This window comes from Aotus nancymaae, unplaced genomic scaffold (genome assembly GCF_030222135.1).
Source record: "Aotus nancymaae isolate 86718 unplaced genomic scaffold, 86718_ANA_hifiasm-v0.15.2.pri h1tg000002l, whole genome shotgun sequence".
Lineage (NCBI taxonomy): Eukaryota > Metazoa > Chordata > Mammalia > Primates > Aotidae > Aotus > Aotus nancymaae.
In genome coordinates, this window is record NW_026988413.1 from 514728 (window position 1) to 541444 (window position 26717).

Consider the following 26717-nt stretch of genomic DNA (forward strand, 5'->3'; position numbering starts at 1 on the left):
CTGCACGAGCGTGCAGCCTCTGGGCGCCTGGGATGTTTCTACAGAACAAAAGGAAACCTTGTTTCGGAATGATCTGCCAAGTACAAGACACTCTGCCTAAAAGCATACACTTTTGCTTGTATCAGAATTGTTTCATTCTTAGAGAAAAACTGTAAAATACTGTTTTATAGATAATGACTGTAACCACAGAGAAGGAAGATCTTACTAATTCAGTCTTGTGAGGCATAGTGTGACCTCCCGCCACCCTACCTTAAACCCCACTACTGAGGGCAGTGGTGTGAGCCTTCGTCATGTCTTCTTGTTGGATGATTCTTGGGAGTGCCCATGCACTTGCTAACTAGACACTCAGTCTTTTATTTCATCATGTCCACGGCTGTTTTTATTGGAGGAAAGACTGCTGCCACCGATGCAGAGTTTCTTTCCTCCCAACGTTGTCCATTGCATAATTCTTCCTCCACAGTAAATACTCACGCACCCAAGTGCATTTGTAAGTAAATCATCTTCATGTGTTTTTCCTCCCTTTGTCAGTGTTTACCAGGGAGATAGACAAGAAGGCAAAGCAGCGTTTAACTCGCTTCTCAACACACATCCTGGACCTAAGTTACGGCCTTTCATCCCCATGTAGTCTTGCCTTGCCGCTGTCGGACTGTGCTTCACAGTTCACGAGATGCACACCCTTGGCTTCCTCCAGCACCTTCCACGTTCTGAAAACTGCATTTCCTTGAGCTTTGCCCAGAAGTGAAGTAAATATTTGTGCATCAGTGCATTTTATTTAAAGTTACCTACAATTAAGATATGATTGATCACTTATATTTACTACTGGGAGGATGTGATTGTACTCTGTTGTATGTAATTGTATATATTTGCACTGTTCATTTCAATGAAGCTTTCTTGACTGATTTTAACTTTCCTTAAATTCTTACATTTCTCTTATTTACCTTAGCCTTTGACCAGCCTTTCAGTCTAAAGTCTATGACTTTGTTACAATTTCAATTTGGAAAAAGTTATTTCATTAAGTATTTAATCTTTCCATAGAATTTCTATACAGTAGAATGTTTCACTTTTAGCCACAGTAGTGTTTGTTATAAAGTCTTCCATAATGCCTGATGGAAGTGAATTTGCTTTCTATTTTAGGGTAGAGAGAATAGTATCAGTGAATTAGATACAGAGGATTAGGCCTCTTTAGAACTATGTGTTTTGCCACATTAAATTGAAGTTTGAATAATGTCACATAAGAAAAAAAAAACCCATAGAGAATGTGTTGATTTTCTGTTAAAAGGGCACTTTGTGCATGGAATGTTCTGTGGCCGTCAGAGGCAAAGGATCTTTGCAGAGCGCGCCGGGCACTGGATTAAGGGGCGTCCCCGCGAGCTGTGGGATTCTTTGGCTCTGCCTCTGCACTGTGTGTGGTGCTCCTGGTGCTCTCATTGACCACAATCCACCGTTCTCTGCTTTCTCCCCTGGCTCCACTGCCCTAAGAGCGTCTACGAGGGAAACTTTGGGTGTGGCTACTTAAAAGAGAGGCGAGCGTCGGGACTAGTGTTTTGTGAAAATACCACCTCAGTCTATAGAGCGCTATTTGTGAGTCCTCCAGGGTTCTTTTTTCCTTTGTCTGTTTGGAGACTGCCAGAATGTGGACTGGAACTTCTAACGCAGTTGGCTGGCAGTGGACTGATGTCACATGCTTTTATTTTCTTGCATGATTTTAATTATTGTGTGTTTATTTTGTGCTTGTTTTGTGAAACGTAACACTGTTGTAACGTTGGCGAGAATATCTGACGATGAGGTGAACAACCCTGGCAAGTGGAGAAACAGCCTTACGTTCCTAAACTGCTACTGGCTCATTACAAAAAGGCTCTTCTGAGGAAGAAATGAAGCCATAATGATTAAAGTTCATTTTCTTGTGGTTCATCTCAATGTGAGATATAAATTTTTTGGTAAACGTTCTCAAAACTGTTTAAAAAACTACTATTCCTTCCTTTTTCCCCCCGCACTCCTTTTTTTTTTTTTTTTTGAGATGGAGTTTTGCTCTTCTTGCCCAGGCTGGAGTGCGATGGTGTGGTCTACGCTAACTGCAACCTCTGCCTCCCAGGTTCAAGTGATTCTCCTGGCTCAGCCTCCCAAGTAGCTGGGATTATAGGCACCTGCCACCATGCCCGGCTAATTTTTATACTTTTAGTAGAAACAGAGTTTCACCATGCTGGCCAGGCTGGTCTCAAGCTCCTGACCTCATGCAGTCTGCCCTCCTCAGCCTCCCAAAGTGCTGGGATTACAGTTGTGAGCCACCACACCTGGCCCAGTATCCCCTCCTGACCAAATATGGAAGAGTCAGAACTAGGGCTTTCTTTGAAAACCCTGCTGTGTAATCAACTCTCAGTCACTTGGGGGATGGTCATGAGAAGACAGAAATTTGCCCATTTTTTAATAAAAATTTGCCTTCCCTCACAGGGTTTACCTGGAGCTTCTAAGGGAGAAGAAAACTGTATTAAGTTTGTGATTCGCTTTCTTTTAAGATACACAAAGAGCGTCCTGGAGTGGATAATCGAGCATATCTTTGTTCCCATCTCATTAGATGTTGCCTGTGGTCTGTATATCTGGCACCTGGACTCCTGTGCTGTTCTCGGTGACTCTGCTTCAGGAGAGAGCCATTTTCACTTGCTTCAGGGTCACAGGGGCCAGCAGCGTCTTAGTCATTAGCCTAGAAAGTCACTCTGCAGACTTCGTCCAGTAGTCAGTGAGATTCCTACGGCCCAGTTGTCCCTTAGTAGAGGAGTGATAGTGCTTTGCATTTTTGTAGTTTTCATTTCTGTTTCCAAAGGACTTCCCTATGCATTCTCAGTTTATTCTTATTTTTTTAAAGTAGGGGAGGGGAAGGGGCAAAACTCGAAGAGCAAGTATTTTGCCCTGTCTTACAGATGAGGAAAGTTAAGACCCTGAAGGGCTAGATGAGCTGTTCAGAGTCACACCAATAATAAGTGGTAACCATGATCTCTCTGACTATCTGTTCATACATGTCCAAGGCCTTTGGAAAAGTCAGAATAAGGTCAGTGGTGCATCATGGCAGCACGTTCTGTTACTTTTAAGAAAATAATTTTCTACTTCTGGTAATTGTTAGCAGAAAACTTCACCACAGACTAGTATACATGTGACAGTACCGCTCCCCTGTGTAAGTCGTTAGTTTATCCCCAGTAGCTTCTCCCAGTTGCTTTTTCCCATTCTACAGCTGCCTTTCGCAGGAAGGAAGTAGCTCTGAATTCGGATCAGGAGGTTACCAAAGTCAGCTTTCCTGCGGCATTATGAAAGTTCCCTGCTGTGCTTCATCTTTAGAACATACGCGTCACCTAAGGTGTTCTGTAAAATAAATTCAAACTTTTTTCCCACCCATTGGTTTTCAACATGAAGTCAGATCAGTGCTTCCTCCTTTTTCCCCAGAAGACTGAGACCATTTTGCTATCACTGGTGAAGGCTTTGACAGCTGGCAACCCAATGCTCTCTTACTTCCTGCCACTCAAAATCACCTTTAATTCCAGTTCCGGAAGTGCATTACCACCAGCACTCCCCATCTGCAAACTTAAGACAACAGGAATTTCTCCTAGGCTGGAAACGACCACTTCATCGTGTGGACTCTTAGAACTTTGCCTTCCTTCTTTTGATCAAATCCTGGGCTTTAATTTCAGGCTTTAACAAGAAGGACTTTCTCTGACTTGTGGTGGCCGGCTTTGGCATCTTAAGCTTAATATGACAGCATACTTAAAAAGCACATTCCAGGAGCCAGGCAGGAATCTCAGGGTGCCAAATGGTTAATCTCCAGACCCTCATTATCACTTCACAGACAAGGAAATTCAGACAGCACCAAGAACCCAGATGACGCAGACTAGAGATTCCCAGGCGTGGGGTCATGGCAGAGCTGGGATTGGAACTCAGCGTGGGCTCAGAGTCTGGGTGCTTGGCCTCTCCTGTCCACTCCACCCTAGTACAAAGTAAATTTATTGTCACTTTATTAAGTTGATAGATTAATAAGTCTGTATGTGGAATTCATCTGAGGTGAATAGTATTTGCACTAATGCCTTAAACATAGCAGTGCTAGCTGGATAATAGTCACCACTGTGGAGGGCCTTAGGCCTAATGATGCTAGGTGTCTTGTGCGAGTTATTTTGGCTGTCATTAAAAAAAAAAAAAGGACTAGGTCAGTGGCTCACTCCTGAAACCAGCACTTTGGGAGGCCCAGGTGGGCAGATCATGAGGCCAGGAGATTGAGATCATCCCAGCCAACATGGTGAAACCCCGTCTCTACTAAAAAATATATATAAAAAATTAACCAGGCATGGTGGCACATGCCTGTAGTTCCAGCTATTCCAGAGGCTGAGGTAGGGAATTGCTTGAACCCGGGAGGCGGAGGTTTCAGTGAGCCAAGATCATGCCACTGCACTCCAACCTGGTGACAGAGCAAGACTCCATCTAAAATAAATTAAATAATTAATTAATTAAAAAAAATAAAGAAACCGCAGGTGGCTACCACTGCCTCCTGATGGTGAGTAACCCAAGGCCACAAGACATGTAACTCCAGAGGCCTCGCGACGGGACACCTGCCTGAAGCACTTGCATAGTCTAGTACGTCTCATCCCCAGAGCCACACGGCTGTCCGCGGCCTTATACGGCTTCTCCTGCAACCACTACCCACACACCACAGCCTCTCTCCTTGTTCTACTTCAGTTGAGGCATGTTAGAATAAGTGTCTTTGGTGCAGGCCATATCTATCCAAAAGTGAGCCTCAGGAAGGGTTCTTAGGATACCTGAAGAATGTCAGTCTGCGAACTTCAGGGCAACAGAGTTCCAGCCCTCACTGTATATGAGCACCTGGGAAGTTGTGTGAAGAATACCCTTGTCCAGGCTCCACCCAGAGATGGGCGCAGTGGATCCAGGGACCTTTGAGAGCTCCACCAGCAGCTTTAGGTCACGTTGAATTCTTGCCTGTCTGCATGCTCCATCTTCTCTCCTGGCCTGGCCTGCCAGTCATGGAAGATTGAGAGGCTAATTAGTAATCTTTCTTTCTTTTTTTTTTAAAGATGGGGTTTCACCATCATGGCCAGGCTGGTCTTGAACTCCTGACCTCAGGCGATCCACCCACCTTGGCCTCCCAAAGTGCTAGGATTACAGGCGTAAGCCACCGCGCGCAGCCCTAGTAATCTTTCATCATTATAAAATCTTCTGTTTAGTTAAAAAAAAAAAAATCAGTTCAGCTTGTCACAAGTTTGAAGTTAATTACAACTTAAATGATAAATGATTTAATCTTGAATACTAGTCGTAGAAGGAGCTTGCTAAACAACTCAGCCTTGCCCTTTTGAGGGCAAGAAACGAATGAATTGGAAAAAAAATCAATAAAAGTAAACGTAAAACCCATAATCATAGGACTATATTTAGAGCCCGAGAAGCTTCTGCAGGGATCCAGCCAGCCTGGTTCCTACCCCTGAAAAGGACGCTGGGTGTTGGGTGGACAGGTGTGTCTCAGCAGCTTTTCGAGGACCTAACCTTGCTTGAGAGTGACTTGGACGGCTGTGGACCATTGATTGTACTTCAGATAAAACCTTTAATAATGATGGGTATTTTAGGGGTTTATTCAGGCAAAGAATAGTAAATAGAACCCTTTCCTAAAGTCTCACTCTTCTATTTTTAAAACCACAAAGGATCAGGAGGGTGGGGGTAGTAAAAGATTATTAGTCACAGAGGATAAGGAGGTGTCTTTTGGCATTTATAGATTAAAGGTTCATTCTAAGGGAAAGTCTTGTGCATAAAGAATTTTCTAGGTGGCTTTTTGGTTGTTTGTGTAATTCTTAGTGGTTTTGTTTAAAGATTTTTCTTTGTTTATTCCCATAAATTGTCATGTCTTTAACCTTACATAAACTTCATTGCATGTTTTATTAACCCTTGGCATATTCGTTTTCTTCTGACTTGAAAGAGTAACCCATTAGAATTTAACCCTGATGTCTTGAAGAAGACTGCAGTTCAGAGAGCTTTAAAGGTAAACTAATAGTTTTCCCTTCAGGTTACAAAGTTAATTAAAACATATTGAAAGAGATGATACTTTGTCTCAAAAGTTTATTGGCAAATTATCTCCCATATTAATATAGTAATTAATTGTCTAGTAGAAGAGATCCTACTTTTGTTATCAAATAATTAGTAGTTAGAACAATTTAAGCCCACTTTGAAGGTAAATTTAATAGAGTACTAATATGATAAATTATTTTCCTGTTGGCCTTAGGTAACTCTCTCTAAAGTGAATTAAAGATGTCTATTTTAATTGGCTTTGAATTTGTGAAAATTGTGATATAGAAGTTCTATTTAAAATCTTAACTGATGTTTAGATCATGACTTAAAGGTATGCCTTGTGAACTGTGAATATACATTTAAATATCACCTCTTCCAATATATTGAGTTAGGGTCATCTCTGAGTCAACAACTTCATGGCTTTTGGTGCTGCTGGGTTGGGTGATAGATCTTTTGAGAAGCTTTAAAGTTCATTAAATGAGGTCTATTGAAAACTAAGCTCCACTCCCTAAAATATGACATTTGCATGTGTTCTCTGGTAAATTGGTAAAAGTTTTCCTAGGACTTAATGTTTTATTTTTTCTCTAATTTCTTTGAACATTTTAGGCTTAAATTTGGGGGTGAGGGAGGTGGGGAATTTTTAATGTAATTATTTAAAGAAAATTTTATCCCAAAGAAGTAGGAATCATTTTAAATCAGTTTCACCTGGGAAAATGACTTAGATTTCAAAAGTGCGGGAGACTGGCAGAGTCTGCTTTTTAGTGTGGTATTTGTGAACCCTCACTTCGTCCTGCGCCAGGGAAATAAGATCTGGGTTACTAGGGCTTCCTCCTGTGGAGTACTAGTTAGCACAGTAGTGGAAATAACTGTGCCCTCCAGAACATTGAGAGGAATTACCTCAACACCCTTCTTTGCTACCTGAAGGATATTGACCAAGAGAACACAACATTAAGGCTGAAAGTCCTGAAATCAGACTGGATTTGAATTGCAGTCCAACTACTCACCAAGCAGTGTGACTTCCAACAAGATACTTAATCCACTCTGTTGTGTTATTTATGGAATGGAAGGAGTATCTTCTTCATGGAATTATTGAACACATTAAATAAATATTGTAATTGTTATGTTATTACATTAGCTCATTTGGGTTCCAAAAATGCCCCTTTTGTAAATATGCATGAGGTTCAAATAGAGGCAGTAGTTAGGTCTCAATAATCAAGTGATAAATAGAGCTGAGGTTTAAGTTCAAGACAGTCTGACATATGCTTATGTTTTCATTATACTTTGTGCCTTTGAGTTGTACTGATGTATTCTGAATATTGCATCATGGTAGAAAACTTAATAATTTAACCTTATTTCATCGAATTGAAAACATCCATTTTAAGATGCACCATTATTTTATGAACCACTAAGAAAGATTTTTAAATGTCGTTAAGTTTTGACAGTGTTTATTTTATACATAGAGAATTTTAGACTTAGGATAAATGGAGTTTTATCATGTCACTGACAGGTATACCTAAACAGAAAATATAAGCAAAATAAATTGGTTAGGGCAGTGACAACTCTCACTACTGCCAACCTCCCCCAGAAAGGTATATATTATCATCGATTTAAGTTTCATTCTGTTTTCAGCGATGTTAGAAAGTTGGAAAAAAAAGTATATATTTTAAAATTGACGGCCAGGCACGGTGGGTCACGCCTGTAATCCCAGCACTTTGGGAGGCTGAGACAGGCAGATCATTTGAGGTCAGGAGTTCCAGATCAGCCTGGCCAATATGGTGAAAGCCCATCTCTACTGAAAATGCAAAAATTAGCTGGCTTGGTGGCGGGTGCCTGTAATCCCAGCTACTTGGGAGACTGAGGCAGGAGAATCACTTGAACCCGGGAGGCAGTGATCTTGCAGTGAGCCAAGATAATGCCACTGCACTCCGGCCTGGGCAACAAGAGTGAAACTGTCTCAAAAAAAAAAAAAAATTGATAAGATGCAGTCAATCTAAATGCGTGGCTGCTTTTTCAGAGATGAAGTGTTTATATTAGTTAAGAAGCGAGCTCGGCTTCTGTATCTATAATCATAAAACTGACTTTCCAGCAGCAGTAGTTGATCTCCCTCTAAATTCAGGGAGTTCTGGCCTGGGGCTCTGCCATGAGCTACCTGCGGCAGTCTCCTATGAGGCCAGAACTTAATTATTTGGCTGGGCCTGACTCCAAAGGAGGTTTGCAAACAAAATCTTTATTTACAGAGGACTTGTGCTCAGTTAAAACTTGGGAATTGTAATATTAAAGGAAAAAGGATAAAATTAACTTAGGAGGAAATTAGTATTCTCTGCCACAGTAATCTGTAGCCTTGGAAACTTTTTCAACAGTATTTATTTTATTTTGCAGAATTCATTCACATCAAAAAGATGAACCAGAAAATAAATTATCGCAGTAGGTTTGAGCTAGTAATTTTTTTTCCAGTAATGATAGGATTTTGACACCTATTTCTGTCATTGCTGTAGTGTTGAGGCTTCACTCTAAAATTATTTAACTCAAAAATGTTTTTGTGACCTTCTAATTAATTCCACTAACACAGATATTTAACTGCATCTTCTTGTGGGGCTAAGTTATAAATAAACCTCATGTCACACGTATGTGCTGTTTTACTCTTCTCCCATCGACTATCTGTGCTAATGTATACGTCTTTATCATTTTTCCTTTTCCTGAATTTTTCTTCATATTTATATCTGCTTAATTTATTGTGATTCTAAACTGATGTTTATTCTTCCAGTCAAAATTATTTAGCAGCTGGTAAGCAAGATTTGATATCCGAAAGCTTAAAAATGCTTGAACAGAAGACACTAAGACCATAAAACTATATATCTGACACTCTGTACTATTTTTATTCCAACCAGAGAAATAATCTGAATTTTAAATTCTTTTACATTTGTCCTTTCTCGTGGTTTTTTGTTTCCATTAATTGTACTTTATTCATTTTTATTACCTTCATAAATAAAAGAACTTTCGAAAACTGTAATTAACATTAAGAATTTTTAGAAAATTCAGTTTTCCAAAGTAGTTTGCTTTAAAAATACAAGACCTTAACCTTTAAAATTTGTGTGCAAATGAACATTTTTCTTAATTTATTTCATGGCAGATGTAGTTACGGTTTGGGATGTGGGTAGCATATGTTTTCCCATTACATTGTTCCCAGATGTTCCCATAAGTATCAGAGATAAATAAAAATGACTACTAATATAAGCCAATAATTTTGTTTTTGGTTAAGACCCATTTCAAAATGTGTTTATTTACTTTGTCTGTTTTCTGTTTGTTTTGGGTAGTCGGGGAAGAAAATAAGCAGCAACCCAAATCCTCTTGTCCAGATGTCAGTTGGGCACAAGGCCCAGGAAAGCAAGGTAAGGCGCCGGCCGGCCTCCGCACTCAGCCTCGGTGCTTGTCATGTGGGCGCTGTCTGTGTTGCCATCTCACGTGGGGCTCCAGGTTGCAAAATGCATTCAGTTGTGTGATAGTATGGGCGTTGAGATAATGGCTTTTCAGATCTTTTCTTTTTTTCTTAAGTCAGTCATTTGATAGATAACCAGCTACTTGATTTAGTAAGAAATATACTGTTCATTTTTAAAAATAACTTTAACGGCTGGGTGTGGTGGCTCACGCCTGTAATACCAGCACTTTGGGAGGCCGAGGTGGGTGGATCACTTGAGGTCAGGAATTTAAGACCAGTCCGGTCAATATGGTGAAACCCCATCTCTACTAAAAATACAAAAATTAACCAGGCATGGTGGCAGGTACCTGTAATCCCAGCTACTCGGGAGGCCGTGGCAGGAGAATCACTTGAACTCAGAGGCAGAGGTTGCAGTGAGCTGAGATTGCACCACTGCACTCCAGCCTGGGCAACAGAGCAAGGCTCCGTCTCAAAAAACAAAACAAAAATAACATTAGAAAATGATAGATGAATATGCTGTTGCTTGGTCTTATGAGTAGACACATGGGAACAGATCCTAAGTTTGTCTTGAGCACTCTATAAATATTTGAAAGATGACCAACAGTGCCTAAAATTCAACCAGTACAGTTAGAATCAAGACTTGAAAGGAGAGTATTGCGATTGCTGTCATGTGTTCTACTTTCCTTGCCGGAGAAAGAATGTTTTAGAAATTACCCAACGCTCTAGGCCGTCACTCACTTGGAAGTGTTAACAGTTAAAGAGACGTTCCCATGTGCAGCACCTCCTCAGTTTGGAGGAACTGTCACGTTGGTGCAAACATAATTGCAGAACCGAGGCCGGGCCACACACTCGAAGCCTTTATCAGTGGACACACAGGTTGGGGCCTCGTAACACGCTCCAAAGGCTTTAGACTGTCTCTTTATCTTTGGAACACTTGCATGATCAGTAGTTAACAGTGCATACCGGCAAATGCATGTCTTGGAATTTAAAGTCATCCTAAGCTTCTAGTTTGTTGTTTTGTCTTCTTTTTGTTGATTTTTCGTCCTAAGCTTCTAAACGCATTAAGTGAGTAGCCCTTTTCCACAGAAAATATCACAGAGCTGATAACTGGATATTTCTTCCAGATTCGATACAAAACCAGTGAACCTGTGTGGGAAGAAAACTTCACTTTCTTCATTCACAATCCCAAGCGCCAGGACCTTGAAGTTGAGGTATTTTATTTGCATTTTTTTTATCGAATGTGTTGAGATTTAATTGACTGTTTAAAGTGTACAATTTGCCAAGTCGTAACCCCTGTATACACCTGGGAATCCATCGCCACAATCAAGAGAATTAGTAGACTGTCCCCCAAGCTCCCTTGTTCTCTCTGTAACCCGGACCTCCCCCAGCCCCAGGCAAACACAGACCTGCCCTCCGTCACTGTAGACTGCTGTTCATGTTCTCCAGAATTTTCTATAAACTTACACGGTGTGTCCTCTTGCTGTCTGTATTCCCTTGTGGTAATCATTTGGAGGTTTACCTGTGTTGTTGCAGATATCCACAGTTTGCCTTTTTTTATTGCTAAGTAGTATTTACGGAAATACCACAATTTGATCATCCATTGACCTGTGAATAAGACGTGGATAAAAGATTGGATTCTTTCCAGTTTAGACCTGTTACAGATAAATCTGCTCTGAATGTCACATACAGGACTGTGTTTACATGTGCCTTCATTCTCTTGTGTAAAATACCCAGGAGCAGAAAGACACGTTCGTGTTTAGCTTCTTAATAAACTGCCAAATTGTTTTCCAAAGAGATCGTGCCACGTTACATTCCCACCAAAGTGAATGTGAGTTGAGCTGGCTCCGTGTCTTGCTTGTGCTGTGCTGTTGGTGGGTAGATAGGAGTGTTTCCTGGTGGTCAGTGGTTTCAGTGTCATTACTAATGACAATGAGCATCTTTTTATGTCTGTTTGCAGTCTGTGTATCTTCTATGGTGAAATGTCTATTCAGTTTTTTTGCCTGTCTTTTTTATTAGGTTATTTGTCTTCTTAATACTGAATTTGTAAGACTTTTTGTTTTTTTTCCTTTTTTTAATTTTTAATTCTTTTTGAGACAGAGTCTCTGTCGCCCAGGCTGGAGTGCAGTGGCACAGCCTTGGTCACTGCAACTCCACCTCCCAGGTTCAAGCGATTCTTCTGCCTCAGCCTCATGAGTAGCTGGGATTACAGGTGTGCACCACCACGCCTGGGTAATTTTTGTATTTTTAGTGGAGATGGGGTTTTGCCATGTTAGCCAGGCTGGTCTTGAACTCCTGTGCTCAAATGATCCGCTCACCTTGGCCTCCCAATTATAGGTGTGAGCCATCGTGCCCCGCCTCTTTGTTTTTGTGTGTGAACAGCTGGGCTTATGAAAGTGCCACAGAGACCTGGTCATGCTGGGCTTGCTTGCCTGGCCTTGTCTCGTTATTCTGTATTGGTTGTTTTATTAGATTGGTGCAAAAGTAATTGTGGTTTTTGCCATTGGAGCTGCAGTTACTTTTGCACCAACCTGATACAAGTGATTCTCAGGCCTCAGCTTCCCGAGTAGCTGGGACTACAAGCCCCTGCCTATTTTTTTTGTATTTTTAGTAGAGATGGGGTTTCACCATGTTGGCTAGGCTGGTCTCGAACCCCTGGCATCAGGTGCTCCGCCTGCCTTGGCCTCCGAAAGTGCTGGGATTACAGGCGTGAGCCACCGCGCCTGGCCCCTTTCTATGCTTTCTGAGTTCCTATCTCTGAGGACAAAGGGTCAGGAGCTTAGAAAACATACAATGGTCCTGCAGATATTATCCTAGTTATGCCAGTGTTTCCACCCTGTGTTTTGCAGGTCAGAGACGAGCAGCACCAGTGTTCGCTGGGGAACCTGAAGATCCCCCTCAGCCAGCTGCTCACCACTGAGGACATGACACTGAATCAGCGCTTCCAGCTCAGCAACTCGGGTCCAAACAGCACTATCAAGATGAAGATTGCCCTCCGGGTATCGTGTCGTCCTGCAGTGAACACCATAGGGGATGGGGAGGCAGATGCTGGCAGGGATGCTCATGGGCCCTGGGCATGAGGCAGGTGAAGAAAGCTCCGTGTCACCTGCAGCTCTGGGCCATAGGAGGGTGCCGGCCTAGGGAGGAGATGCTTTTGGGGCATCAGAGGGCGCCCGGGAGAAGACACAGGCTGGACCCAGCCATAGAACAGGCCACGTTTCCAGGTTTCCTTAGCTGGCCTACGGCTACTCAAAGTGCTGTCCTGTGAGCCTAGCCAACCTTACCATTACCCTTTGGCCCAAGAAGTGTTACTGTTGGTATCAACAAGGTTTTCTCCTAAGGCTAAATTTTCAAAGGTTGTTCAGGAGAGAGAATTTAGTAAAACTCCACAAGACAGTAGGACTTACAGGAAAAAAATATATTTTGTCCAAAATAAACCATGATGCATTTGTAAATAGCTAAGGAAATGGTGAAGTAAAACTGGCAAACAAATGGGGAAATACTAAAACTTATGAATCAAAAGAAATGCAAATTAAAATGAAGTGCCAGCATTTTTAGAAAAATAAAACGTGTCTTCTATTGAGGGGGCAATGGGAACAGCCTCCTTGCTCCTGGCAGAGACTGGGGGTGTCACACACCCCTCCACAGGGAGCTGCGACGTCCCCGAGCCACTCATCTGAGGGTTCCTTAGCTTCTCTTCTAGAAACCTGACTTTTGTTTTGGTGATACAAAGTATGGGGAGACCAGGAACATAAAGATGTTCACTGCAGCATTATTTCCTAAAAGCAGAAAAAACTTCAAGCATCACAATCACCCCAAAGTGGAGCAATTTACAAGGTATAGACTCTGCTCAAGCCAGCCTGGGACCAGCTTCTGTACTCACACAGCTGGGAGACCCCAGGCCTTGTGGGTACCCTGCTCCTGCGCTCACACAGCTGGGAGACCCCAGGTACTGTGGGTACCCCCTGCTCCTGCACTCATGCCAAGTTCTTTGGGGTGATCTTGCTGGATAGCAGAGGTTCTGGACTTCCCTCCTTCCTCTGGAGGCTCCACATGGAAACCACCTATGTAGAATATGGTGGATTTGGTCTTCTGTCTAGGAAACGCGACTCTGGGCTTTTGCAGTAAAAACATTGTCCCACAATTGTGTAGAAATATGTGCAAACGTAAGAGACTACAGGAATACACAGAAGTGCTATGGTGGGCTCCTTGACTGAGGCGTGGCCTGGGGAGGCTGGAGGAGCTTCTGCACAGGTCGTGTGGTCCCAGAGGGTCAGCTTCAGGGGCTGGCCTTCTCTTCCACACCAGACTTATCACTGCCGCCATCCTCTTGCTGCCACCAGAGCCTGAAGACACAGGCATTGAAGTTGCCCCAGCTACTTGGCAGGCTGAGTGGGGAGGATCTCTTGAGGCCAGGAGCTTGGGGTATAATGTGCAACAGTTGTGCCTGTGGACAGCCATTACATTCCGGCCTGCGAAGCTTAGAAAGACCCATCTCTGGGGAAAAAATGGTGTTTGCATCACAGAAGTGATATTTTGGTTACTTACACTTTCCTTTAAAAAAAAAAAAAAAGTTTTGAGCTAAGTGTTAAATGTTTGCAGATAAAGACATCCCAAGCTGTTCCAGTGTTAGGATGTTACCAGTGTCACCAAGTTTAATTTTTATGTTCATCTTCACCTCTAGGTGCTCCATCTCGAAAAGCAAGAGAGGCCTCCAGACCACCAGCACTCAGCTCAAGTCAAACGGCCCTCTGTGTCCAAAGAGGGGAGGAAAACATCTGTCAGATCTCATATATCTGGGTCTCCAGGCCCTGGCAGCAGCAACACAGCTCCATCCACACCAGTCATTGGGGGCGGCGATAAGCCTGGTGTGGAAGAAAAGGCCCAGCCCCCTGAGGCCGGCCCTCAGGGGCTGCAGGACCTGGGCAGAAGCTCCTCCAGCCTCCTGGGCTCCCCAGGCCACATCTCAGTCAAGGAGCCCACCCCCAGCATCGCCTCAGACATCTCGCTCCCCATCGCCACCCAGGAGCTGCGGCAAAGGCTGAGGCAGCTGGAAAAGTAACGTAAAGGCAGCAGAGCGCAAGGCCAGCTTGCTTTGGGGAGGGAGCTAGGAGACCCCAGGCCCTGTGGTATTTGCTGTTATAGTAAGAACACTGGTTTTAACCTTGCGCGCTCAATTGACGTAATCTTACGGTAGCTGGAAGAACTTGAGAGTGTGCTGCTGTTAGTGCTCACTGCATCTTGGACTTTCGAAATGAAACCTGCTATTTTGAAGGATTTAATCATTTAAAGATGAGAACATGATGGCGTAATAGGTTTCACAAATAGGAAAGAGAAAGACAAGAGGCGATGTTGGGGCACTGCTGTGTGCCTGGGCTCCTGCTAGGAAGGCAGACACAGAGCTGGCCTGCAGGCCTCGCTGCAGCTATCTGAGGAGTCCTGGCCTCCCATTGTGTGGGGACAGAGCCTGCTCTTCCGCACGGTCAGATCCCGTCACCACTGCCCGGTCTCTTTGGTTGGTCTTCGGATATGTCTGTGTGAGTTCCTGATTTAAGCCCCAGGACTCATAGGTGTGTTAAGGGTTTCTTTAGATAAGGAGGAAAAAGTCATCTGTAGTTATCACAAGCTTCAGATGTTAACCTTTTCCTCTTGGTGGAAGAAACAAAATTGACCTTTGAAATAGTTCTCCCTGTGTGTTGTTATAAGAGGTGTGTTGAGTGATAAGAAAACAGTAAAAAACAGAGGCAAAGGTGGAAGCATGTTTGCTTCTGAGCCGTTAGAAAAAGCGCATGCAGACTGTGGGGCTGGCACAGCCACCCTCCTCCGAGCCACACTCACTTTTTTCTTTCATGCTTTCTCATGTCCAAACTATTTTGGAATGAAGAAAACATTCTCTCTCTTGCTCCAAAAGGAAATCGAATTTTAAACAAGGAACCACTTTTTCTGAGGAGCTCAGTGACAACTGGTCTTGTTCCATGGCCCTACTCAGGAAGTAGAAATGATCTCAGGGGCCACGGAACAAGACCAGTTGTCATTTCGTGGATCTGTGTTCTCTCCTTGAGCAGAGAGAAACTGAAGGAAGCGTGCTGCGGTCTCATCAGATGGAAAGGGAGCACGTGGCTTGCATGAGGCTTTGAGGCGGGACACGCAGATTCGGGTAGGACAGGCTAGAAACTTACCAAGGACCACAGAGCTGATGCTTGTAGTAAGGACACTGTGGTTTTAACCTCGGGCACTCAATTGGTGAATCATAAGATCTGCACATTAGAAAGGAGACTATTTCTTAATAAGGTTGCAGCCTGCAGACCAGCCAGCGTGACAGGCCGGGAAGCAGGCACGTCGGAGGAGGAAGGATAGGGCAGGAGCTCGGTGCAGAGCACACGTCCTCAGCAGGTTCCAGGAGGAGCTGTGAGTGCCACAGAGCACACAGCCTCTGTGGAACAGCCAGCGGCAGTCCGTGGCCAGGGTCTGTCATCAGGAGAAAGTTCTGAAATCAGCCTCTTGTCAGTCAAAACTGCAGTTACCTCTGTGGAGCAGGGCTCAGTGAGTCAGCGTCTGGAGCAGGACAAGGTGTGGTTGCTTTAACACTGCTGCTCTCGAGGCGGGTGCTTGTTTGGCTGCTGGAGAAAGAAACGCCTTGTGCCAGGTAGAACCCAGCTTATTCTTCAAGTGTAGGGCGTGGAGCTTACCCTTGCCTGGGATGGCCCCAGGTCTTCTTTGTAGCCTGGTATCTTACTGCCACAAAGAGTGCTTTCCTTCAGTCTTCAGATCTCTGTTGTAGCATTAACGTCGGTCAGTTGTTGTGTCTAAACTGCAGATGGTGGGGTGTAACCTCCTATCCTGTCGTGGTCAGGAACTCAATGTTTAAGGTTTCTCTGGGGTCCCCTGCGTCCATTCGTTGGGGGTGGGGTGGAGTGGGGGCTTAGGATTTCATTTTTAGTTCTGAGGGCCCTAACTTAAAAACTGTCAGTTGACTGGGCGTGGTGGCTCAGGCCTGTAATCCCAGCCCTTTGGCAGGCCAAGGCAGGCGGATCACCTGAGGTCAGGAATTCAAGACCAGCCTGGCCAACATGGTGAATCCCTGTCTCTCCTAAAAATACAAAAAATTAGCTGCGCATGGTGGTGGGCACCGGTGATCCCAGATACTCGGGAGGTTGAGGCAGGAGAATCACTTGAACCCAGGAGGTGGAGTTTGCAGTGAGCTGAGATTGTGCCACTGCACTCCAGCCCGGGCGACGAGCAAAACTGTCTCAAAAAACAAAAAAAAAGCTGTCAGTTTTGAATAATGAATTTATATTGAGCCTTCTAGTGAAATATTCATCTGATTGACTTGTACCCAGAAGTTTCAGATGTTTGAGTTCATGGGTAATTTGACTTTTTTTAATCAGAATGAAGTTACCTTATTGTGTACGTTGGACCAGTGAGTCACAGCGTTTTCCAGTCTCAGGCAAGCTGGTGACTTTCTGCTCTTTTCCCACAGCGGGACGACCCTGGGACAGTCTCCACTGGGGCAGATCCAGCTGACCATCCGGCACAGCTCGCAGAGAAACAAGCTGATCGTGGTTGTGCATGCCTGCAGGTGGGGCTGGGTCGCCAAGCGCCCGCTGCTCAGCTGCTGAGTATAGACACTGGATAGGATGACCCAGACATATGCCTCTAGGATTACCAAATAGCCACTTATGTTTCATTTTGAAAGGACAAAGCAATTAGACCCCTAGAGCCGGTGCTCATAAAGGGTGTCACTGCCTCATGCGTCACATGACAATGTTTTGGTCATCAACGTACAGCGGTCCCCTAAGATTGTGCCATATTTTTACTGTACCTTTTCTGTGTTTAAATACATGAATGTGTTATGTCACAGTTGTCTGCAGTATTCACAGTAGCATATGATACAAATGGGTAGCTTAGAACAGGAGGGATATATATATATATGTGTGTGTATATATGTTTTTGGAGGCAGAGTTTCACTTTGTCACCCAGGCTTGAGTGCAGTGGTGCATCTCAGCTCACTGCAACCTCCGCTTCCTGGATTCAGGTGATTCTCCTGCCTCAGTCACCCCAGTAGTTGGTATTACAGGTGTGCACCACCTCGCCTGGCTAACTTGTATTTTTAGTACACACTGGGTTTTACCATGTTGGCCAGGCCTCCTGAGTAGCTGGGACTATAGGTGGAAGCCACCAGGCCTGGCTAATTTTTAATTTTTTTGTGGAGACGCTGGTCTGGCCTCCCAAAGCACTGGGATTATAGACATGAGCCACCATGCCTGGCCTAATCAGGAAAACTTTAACTTGTTCATTATATTATTTTTATAAGTATAAAGTCAGGAGACTCTGTTGCTTTAATTGCATTTGGTTAACGATGATACTGTGGGCTTAGGAGCTATTTTCCTTTTATGCAATTTTCTCTGTCCCATTAGTGGTTTAAAATGCGATATAAAAATCGGGAGCTTATAAATAGCTGTAGGAAACATAGGAAAAATTAGTGCCGTTTGGAAAGATGCTGTAACTGTAGAGTTCAACAAATCACTCTTGAGAAGTTCATATGTTCTTGCTACTAAGATAATGACCGTGGGGGATACTGTTTTAGAGGAGTCTAGCAAAACAATCCCTACTAGACTTTGGGTTCAGTCAGCAAGTGAAGAGTGTGGGGGTCCGTGTAACTGGCCACTTGACCATGTTTATTGCAAAGGAGGCAAGCAGCCCAGGCAGGTCTGTGGGCAACTCCTGGGGGCCTGGCTTGCTTGGCTGGGAGAGAGAGAGCCGCAGAAGCGTTGTGAAAAGACAGCTGGTACTCTGTGTTACAAGCAGAGACCAGGGACTTAGAACGTCCTTCAAACTCTGGGCTCTAGAAATGGAAGCAGAAGTCGCCGCTGAAAGCCACTAAGAAGTTTGGGAGATGCCACCAGGCAGCTGTCAGGGGAGGCAAGAGTGTTTCATGCATTCTGTTCCTTGTTGCTTCTCGGTTTTTGGATAAATATGAAATTTGAGCTTGATAACGCACATCTGAATGTGCTGCTAATTCTCTTTCTGAATCCTAATACATAGTCTTCTCGGTTTGTGTTGTAAGAAACCTCATTGCCTTCTCTGAAGACGGCTCTGACCCCTACGTCCGCATGTATTTATTACCAGACAAGAGGCGATCAGGAAGGAGGAAAACACATGTGTCAAAGAAAACATTAAATCCAGTGTTTGATCAAAGGTACGACATTTTATCCAACTGAGGATAGACTGCCTGGTCGAAATGACGGATCAGAAGGCCCGTGACTGGAGCTCATAAATCAGCTGTTGAGAAGTTCAGTCAGAAACCAAATTTTAGCAAACATACTTCTCAAAACAAATAAGCATTTTGAACTTCATGTAGAAGCTCTAAATGTAATAAATTTAAGTTATAAACCCTGTGGACAGGGAGAATAATGATTAAATAAAGATCAAGTTATCGATGGCCCTGAAGAACTCATTTTTGGGGGTAACAACTATGTTATCAATTAAAACTGAGAATTTAAGGATACATATATTTTTAATTTTATTTTAAAATAACAGCCCCAAACATCTTAAAATATGACATGCTGGAAAAACAGCTGTATTTCCAAAAACAAAAAACATAATAATGAAAAGAATGATATTGTTCTGCATTGTTGCTAATCTCTTTAGTGGTCTGGCTTAAGAGAGGCTGGAGTCTGCTTCTGTGGTCAGGCTGATTTGGTGACCTCTTAAGGGGGTCTCAAAGACTTCCTAAGGGTCGGCCACCCTGACTTAAAGAGTCACCAATCTGTACCAATTTGGTATCTTGCATAATTGTCCCTGGTGCTTCAAAACCCACCCGTGTTTTGGGAAATGATAATACAGTTGGATGGTGTTGCTATTTGTTAATTCAGTTTACGTTTCATCTTTAAACATCCTCCTCCTTCGTTGTACTTTCTTAGCAGTAGCTTTACCACACATCAGAAACTGGCAGGCATGCATCAACCCCTGATGGGGGTATGCAGAGTGCTCCTACCCATCCGAAGCATTTAAACATCTGGAGACTCCACATGCCCATCTGGGTTTCCAGCACTGTGGCCTGAGGCAGGCACCCCCAGTCCCAGCAGACGCCCTACAGACGCTTTAGTGCAGCATCTGGCTGAGCATCAGGAGTGCTTCGGAGGCCTTCTCCCTTCTGCGAAGCTGCAAGCACAAACTTTTTTTATTGGAGATAGTGGAGAAAGGGCCTGAAGGCTAAACCAGAGTGACTGGAAAGCCTGTGTGAGTGGGCTGTTCTGGAATTGCTGTTGTGTCAACACTGTCCCATATTTTAACCCCCAGGAAGAGTCAGATGTGTTCAGAGATGCTCCCCACCCACTCATGAGTGAGCCAGGGACAGTGGGACCCAGACATCTGTGGGATGCCAGAGCCTTCACTTACGTGTGGGAAATGATGAAAAAATGTTGGTTTTTGAGTCTTCCTGAAATGCTAGATTAAAACATTTAGTAGAAGAACTCAGTTTTATAATAGAAAACAAACATGACATTTGGAATGGTTTCATGAGCAGAAATGACATTTTTAGTTATAAGAAAATAGAGCAGAATGATGGATAAAACTAAGTTAGGCTCTCGTTTCCCGTTTCAGCTTTGATTTCAGTGTTTCGTTACCGGAGGTGCAAAGGAGAACTCTCGACGTCGCCGTGAAGAACAGTGGCGGCTTCCTGTCCAAAGACAAAGGGCTCCTTGGCAAAGTAAGTGCCACAACGAATCCTCCATCGGTTCCTGCGCTTTGTAAAAATGAACGTTTACCTGCAGGGTGTTCAGACCGTATCTGTGTAAGCAGAAAGGGTGAACTTACCAGGTCAGTGCTTATTTATAAATTGTGGGCTATAAAGACAGTCAACTAAAACATCTGTGCTTTCTGAAGATGTTTTAAGTTATTTTAATTTTTTTACCTTCAGATTACTGAGTCATTAATTGTACTAATACCATGAACTTCTAGTACAAGAAAAGATGATTTTTTTTTTAAGTATTCAAATTTTTGTTCAAGTATCACATTGAAGGGAAACGCACAGGAAAATAGTCTCTTACAATTCTGTCTCCTCAACTGGTGGCACTGCTCTTTTCCTGAAATTCATTAGCTTTATTGATCTGCATTTCTTCCAGTCTTTGTTCATATTCACATTTAACTTTGGCACGTGGGTGTAGGTTATTTAAGAGTGAACGTAGGGTTCAGCTAGGGAGGAGGAGATTTGAGTCACAGGTATCTTTTGTGAGGTGAGCTACCGTGGAGGGCACGTGGGCAATACTCCTGTGAGTCTTCTCCACTGATACTCCATCATAGCTAAATTTTAAGACTGCTGGTTATATTAAGGATTTCTTAGATGTAGTCACCCATATAGATTACAGGTGCTCACAGGGGTAGAAAAGACTGAAAAAATAAGATCCCAGGCCGGGCATAGTGGCTCACGCCTATAATCCCAGTACTCTGGGAGACCAAGACGGGTGGATCATGAGGTCAGGAGTTTGACAAAAATTAGCCAGGCTTGGTGGTATGCACTTGTAGTCCCAAGCTACTTAGGAGGATGAGGCAGGAGAATCACTTGAACCCGGCAGGTGGGAGTTGCAGTGAGCTGAGATCGTGCCACTGCACTGCAGCCTGGGCAACAGAGTGAGACTCTGTCTCAAAAATAATAATAATAATAATAGGAACCTCCAAAAAAGAAGAGTCCGTATTCTAGATGAAGACAGACGATTAGAGAGATGAGAAGAGGTGATAAAAGATCTAAAAGACACTGCTTTAGCCTTTCTTTCTCTCTCTCTCTCTCTCCCCCCTCCCCCTTCCCTCCCTCCTTTTTCCTTCTTTCTTTGGAGGCAGGGTCTCTAGAAATACAGGCTGAAGTACAGTGGCACGATCATGGCTCACTGCAGCTTCGAATACCTGGGCTTAAGCAATCCTGTCTCAGTCTCCGGAGTTGCTGGGACCATGGCGCATGCCAGCGTGCCCAGATAATTTTTTTTTTTTTTTAATTTTTAGTAAAGACAAGGTTTCACTATCTTGCCCAGGCTGGTCTCAAACTCCTGTGCTTAAGTGATCCTCCTGTCTTGGCCTCTCAAAGTGCTAGGATTATAGGCGTGAGCCAGTGCCCCCAGCCCAGGCTACTTTAACAGACTACTATTTTAAAAACCCACAGGTATTGGTTGCTCTGGCATCTGAAGAACTTGCCAAAGGCTGGACCCAGTGGTGAGTGTCCCTGCTGCAGACAGAGAACCCCAGCCTGTAGCTAAAAATGCCTTCTGGGGCCCGGTGGGTAGTGTCCCCCACAGACAGGGGCGGAACCCAACACGCATCTGACAAACTTTTCATACTTGGCCCTGCATGTGTCACCACCTTCCCGTCACTGTCATTCTCAGGTATGACCTCACGGAAGACGGGACGAGGCCTCAGGCAATGACATAGCCACACCAGGCGGGAGGGAGGCGCCCTCTTCGGCGTAGCACCTCCACCTCTACCCGGAACACACCCTCTCACAGACGTACCAATGTTATTTTTATAATTTCATGTATTTAGTTATACATACCTTAATAGTTTTATACAATTGTTGACATTTTAGACAAATTTGGCCAATATTATCGTTAAATTTTATATGTTGGATTTCCTCTAGGATTTCGCCAGTTCCTACGATGTGCAATAGGGTGACGGTAGCTCTTGTGTCTGTGGACTCTGCTCAGCTGTGTCTGTGCTTTACTATGGCCTTGTTTATGTATCACTCAGTATACTATGCCATGTAAATAGACTCTATTTTTTATAATCTTTACATGCTGGTTTAAATGCAGAAGAAAATAGATCAAGGAAATATATATTTTCTTCTAAAACTTAATAAATTCTTGCGACAAATAATCATTTTCCTCTTTGCAGCAAAAAGTTCTCAGTGACCTATTTTGTGGCATTTCTTTAAAAAAAAAAAAAGCTGAAAGTTTAAATGTTAGTATGTTTCTGCTCATTAAGAATGATGAAATAAAGTATTCAAAATATTAACATTTTCATAAATATAAGGACGTATTATTGAGAAGTAAGTTGAAGGGTTTATAAGGAAAAATGTTTTATAACTGAGTAATATAAGATATTAAGAGAATTGTCATGGTTCATAAATTATATTGTACTAATCTGAAATTTCTTACATAAAAATGAAATGTCTTGTTTATTTTAATTGCTGTTATAACTTACTTATGAAACAGTATACAGACACCTTGTTCTTTTCCTAAAATATAAGGACAGACTTTCAATGTTAGCAATCAAGCTACTGCCAAATAGTCATGACCTTTGTTAATTTTCAATGTCTTCCCAGCCTATAAAAAAAAGAAAGTGCACGTTGTCCTTTTAAAGGTTGTGAGGTAGATTGGGATTCGTAGCTAGGAAATTACATTAGAAATTGAAAGCTCGATCTCATTATTGTCGGGAACACCCAGTGTGACGTCACACATAGGATGTGGGACCTGTGAGCCGATGTACACCAGCCACCACCAGGGTTGGGGCGTCACAGCTGCGGGCACAGCCCCTGCTGCTCTCGACAGCCACTTCCTAGCTGCCTCACTTGATGCCGCGACTAACCTTAATGTTGGGGTGCTGTTATGCAATGTTTATTCTGTTAGACTATTAAAAGCATGCTTATGTGCTTGAGTCCCCCAGACCTCCTGTGAGGCGAGGCTCTGTGGCAGTGTCATAGCCTGCGGTGTCTGTACAGAAAGAATACACATATGTAGACGATTAAGTGTACGTTATAAGGTCTGTGCTGAAAATGGCTTCTGTGGCCATGAGAACATCTTAAAACTATGTATAAATGTACTGAGGAAAATACAGCTTTGTAATTGAAATCAGAGCTCTTAGCTTGTTTCATGGAACTATACAACTTGTGGGTGACTCACATGACCAAACAAACCAAAGTGCCTGTGGCAGAGGCTGGTGGCTGTCTCCACCCACCTCTCCCTTCTAGCAGATTGTGATTTTGTTTCCATGTATAACTTACACTTTGAACCATGGGTTTACTTATAATGGAGTCTGTAGCTTCACAGCACATTTCATGTCATCATAAGACTATAATCTGTCTTCTACATGATGGCATTTGACTGTAAAGCCTCTTCGTACACCACTTCCAATGTTAGTATATAGGGTTATTCGGGAAACATATGAATACCTTTAAAGACACATATGAACCTCTATGCACACAGAACACTTAACTATGGTATTTATGGAAGATAGGTAATAACATGAAATCTAGTTGCTTTCCCATGCTATTAGAGTTTTGAAGGTTTTTTAAAAATTAGGTATTCTGAAAGTCTTCTGTCGTAATCTATAAAGAAGTGCTCATCGAAATTGTAGCAGCCAGTAATTTTTGCCAGCATCCCATCCATCTAAGCTCTGCAGTCCTGTGTGTCATCTGCTCCATGCGTATTTTGCTTGATGGAATGCTTTATTTAAGCACTGAGGCAGAGTGGACACAACTGAAGGTACAAAGCCCAGAGGAAGCGGTGGAGTAGCACCGTGCCTGCCCGAGGCAGGAGAGTCAGGAGAGCTGCCTCGGGGGCTGGGGGGCTGGAGGTGCTTGCCTCCAGTAGCCGTCTCCATTCTCTTTAAAAGGAAGGAAGGAAAACGGGTGATTCTGAGGCACCAAAGTACCTCCCAGGCGCTTCGCACTCCAGGATCCCAGTGATGTCGGACACTCTTGAGTTGTTCTCAGAATGTTAATTTTCAGTTTTAATCAGTTTATCTAAGAAAAGGGAATTTTATCTGTTCTACCTTGAGCCAAGCCAGTGAAGGGAAAATTAATTAACGTAGTAAATTCGAAGTGCGGCTGTCTTAGCTCGTACATATGGGTTCTTATCCTGTGCCTTAAAGTAGGAAGGTGTTTCCAAGTTCAGATTAAAATAGAAGCAGCCAGTTGGGTGCAGTGGCTCATGCCTAGCACTTTGAGAGGCGAAGGCAGGCGGATCACCTAAGGTCAGGAGTTTGAGACCACCCTGGCTAACATGGCGAAATCATGTCTCTACTAAAAATAAAAAAATTAACTGGGGGTGGTGGTGGGTGCGTGTAATCCCAGCTACTACTTGGGAGGGTGAGGGGGGAGAATTGCTTGAACCCAGGAGCAGATGGCGCCATTGCACTCCAGCCTGGGCAACAGAGCAAGACTCCATCTCAGTAAATAAATATATAAATAAAATCGAAGCAGCAGCTCTGTAGCTGTGTTTACCATGCACGGTAAGAATTCCTTTTTGTCAGCCCTCCTTTTTCAGGCACCTAAGCCAAATGCAGGCCTGTGTGTAGCTGTGTGTTTATTCTGTGATTGCCACATTTATTCCACCTCCAGCTGGACCCCCCCACTGCAAATAGCAACAGTGGGGGGCGGGGGTTAAAACTTACGAGACTGTCCTTTCTGTTCAACTAATTTCACATGACAGTGCATGTATTTATTCAATAAAACTTTTATGTTGGCTCACTTGTGATTTGTTTTTTGTCTTTTGAAGGGAAATGTTCAGTGTGCAGTTAGATCATTTGAAAGGAGACGTCGTGTACTGTTTTCATTTGCTCTATGCACATGCACTGTCAGAACAGCTGACGTTCTTCCTGTGTTTCCCATCTCAGTCTGACTGTCCTCTGCCTAGCACATTACACTCTGCGTGTTGAAAACAGCTCTTCTAAAGGATCATCATGAATAGAAAAAATAGACTTTAAATGTGTTTTTTAACCAGGGCACTGAGAAGGGCAGCGGGGGCTGCTAAGATGTCTGAACGTTTGAACACACTGAGGGTGTTACTGGAGTACCCCTTACGGTTCCGTTCGTCACTGGTGGTTGGGATTGATTCAGTGAGCCCTTGTTTTCCTTGTAGCAGCTCAGCATTTAACACTCTGCACTTCTTTCTCCTTTGTAGGGCTATTGGCCCCACAGGGTCGTGGGGTGTCCCTTATGCTGTGCTGAGGTGCAGGATCCGAGAAGTAGAGACAGGACACTGAAGAACTGGAGAAGAGCAGCTGGACTTGGGGGGCCATGCCACCTGTGAGCGGAGACAGGCAAGGCCCCAAATGCCCAGAAGCATCGGTATTTATTGGGTACAAGCAGGGGGCAGGGTTGTGAGTGAGGTCATCATCTATAGGCTTAGTAACAGGGCGCACATAATCACGTGAGTCACAAGCGAGGGGGCCACCCCATCATGTCACCTGGGCAGAGAGGTGGGCCGTGTGCAGTAGAGGGCCGTGCCATGCACAGTAGTAGAGGTTCGTGTACAGAAAAGGGGTCCACCCCCATTAGGTCACCCAGGCAAGGAGGTGGGCTGTGTGCAGCAGGTGTCGTGCACGACACTTCTTATCTGGGGGCTGGAGACTTCAAAGGGTTTCTAATAGAAGGACACTGTAAGCCAATGCAGTGGGAGCTGACAGACCTGTGCTCTTCTCTTAAGATATTTATGGGAGGATGATTTGAGCCAGCACAGAAAAGACTGACAGGGTGTACAGTTGCCGTGATTGGTGACACCAGACGGGTTCTTCTCCCCCGGTTATTTGCGGGATCTCAGGCCTGAGGCCGACTTCCCACAGGAACTTCATGCAAGGTGCTACAACTCCTCTATCAGGAGGAGAGGCTCTTGCTCCAAGCCTGCCATAGAGCGTGTGCCCTTTCAGGCAGGGCCACCGCCGCCTGGGTCTTTGGTTCTCGTCCTGGTCTTGCCGTTTTCCCATGTACGGCTTCTGTTCTGTGACTGCTCTAGGCATTCCTCCTTCTACAAACTACTATATGGTTCTATGGAAGGATTCTATAAATCAGCACTAAATGTGTCGGTACAGCTCCGACTACATCCGTTATATGATTATATAGAAAGAGTATACGGGACTAAGTGTGATTATATATACAAGCTAGATATAGTAAGCAGTGAGTTATATGATTATATAGAAAGATTATACGGGACTAAGTGTGATTATATATACAAGCTAGATATAGTAAGCAGTGAGTTATATGATTATATAGAAAGATTATATGGGACTAAGTGTGATTATATATACAAGCTAGATATAGTAAGCAGCGAGTTATATGATTATATAGAAAGATTATATGGGACTAAGTGTGATTATATATACAAGCTAGATATAGTAAGCAGCGAGTTATATGATTATATAGAAAGATTATATGGGACTAAGTGTGATTATATATACAAGCTAGATATAGTAAGCAGCGAGTTATATGATTGTATAGAAAGATTATATGGGACTAAGTGTGATTATATATACAAGC

General features: G+C 43.6%; 1 protein-coding gene across 3 annotated transcripts in view; it reads left to right on the plus strand.

Annotated features, from left to right (window-relative positions):
- Window positions 1-24932, plus strand: part of ESYT2 (extended synaptotagmin 2) — a 103149-nt gene extending 78217 nt beyond the window's left edge. For 2 of the 3 annotated variants that reach the window (XM_064366832.1, XM_064366869.1), the window contains exons 14-23: window positions 5957-6019; window positions 9360-9434; window positions 10606-10692; window positions 12328-12477; window positions 14163-14536; window positions 16959-17057; window positions 18546-18677; window positions 20084-20189; window positions 21633-21682; window positions 21853-24932. In XM_064366832.1, coding sequence (XP_064222902.1) covers window positions 5957-6019; window positions 9360-9434; window positions 10606-10692; window positions 12328-12477; window positions 14163-14536; window positions 16959-17057; window positions 18546-18677; window positions 20084-20189; window positions 21633-21682; window positions 21853-21898 — 1182 coding nt within the window. In that variant the 3' untranslated portion in view covers window positions 21899-24932. The remainder of the gene's footprint in view (window positions 1-5956; window positions 6020-9359; window positions 9435-10605; window positions 10693-12327; window positions 12478-14162; window positions 14537-16958; window positions 17058-18545; window positions 18678-20083; window positions 20190-21632; window positions 21683-21852) is intronic. The other variant, XM_012445293.3, reaches the window with a different exon arrangement.
- Window positions 24933-26717: the final 1785 nt, after the last annotated feature.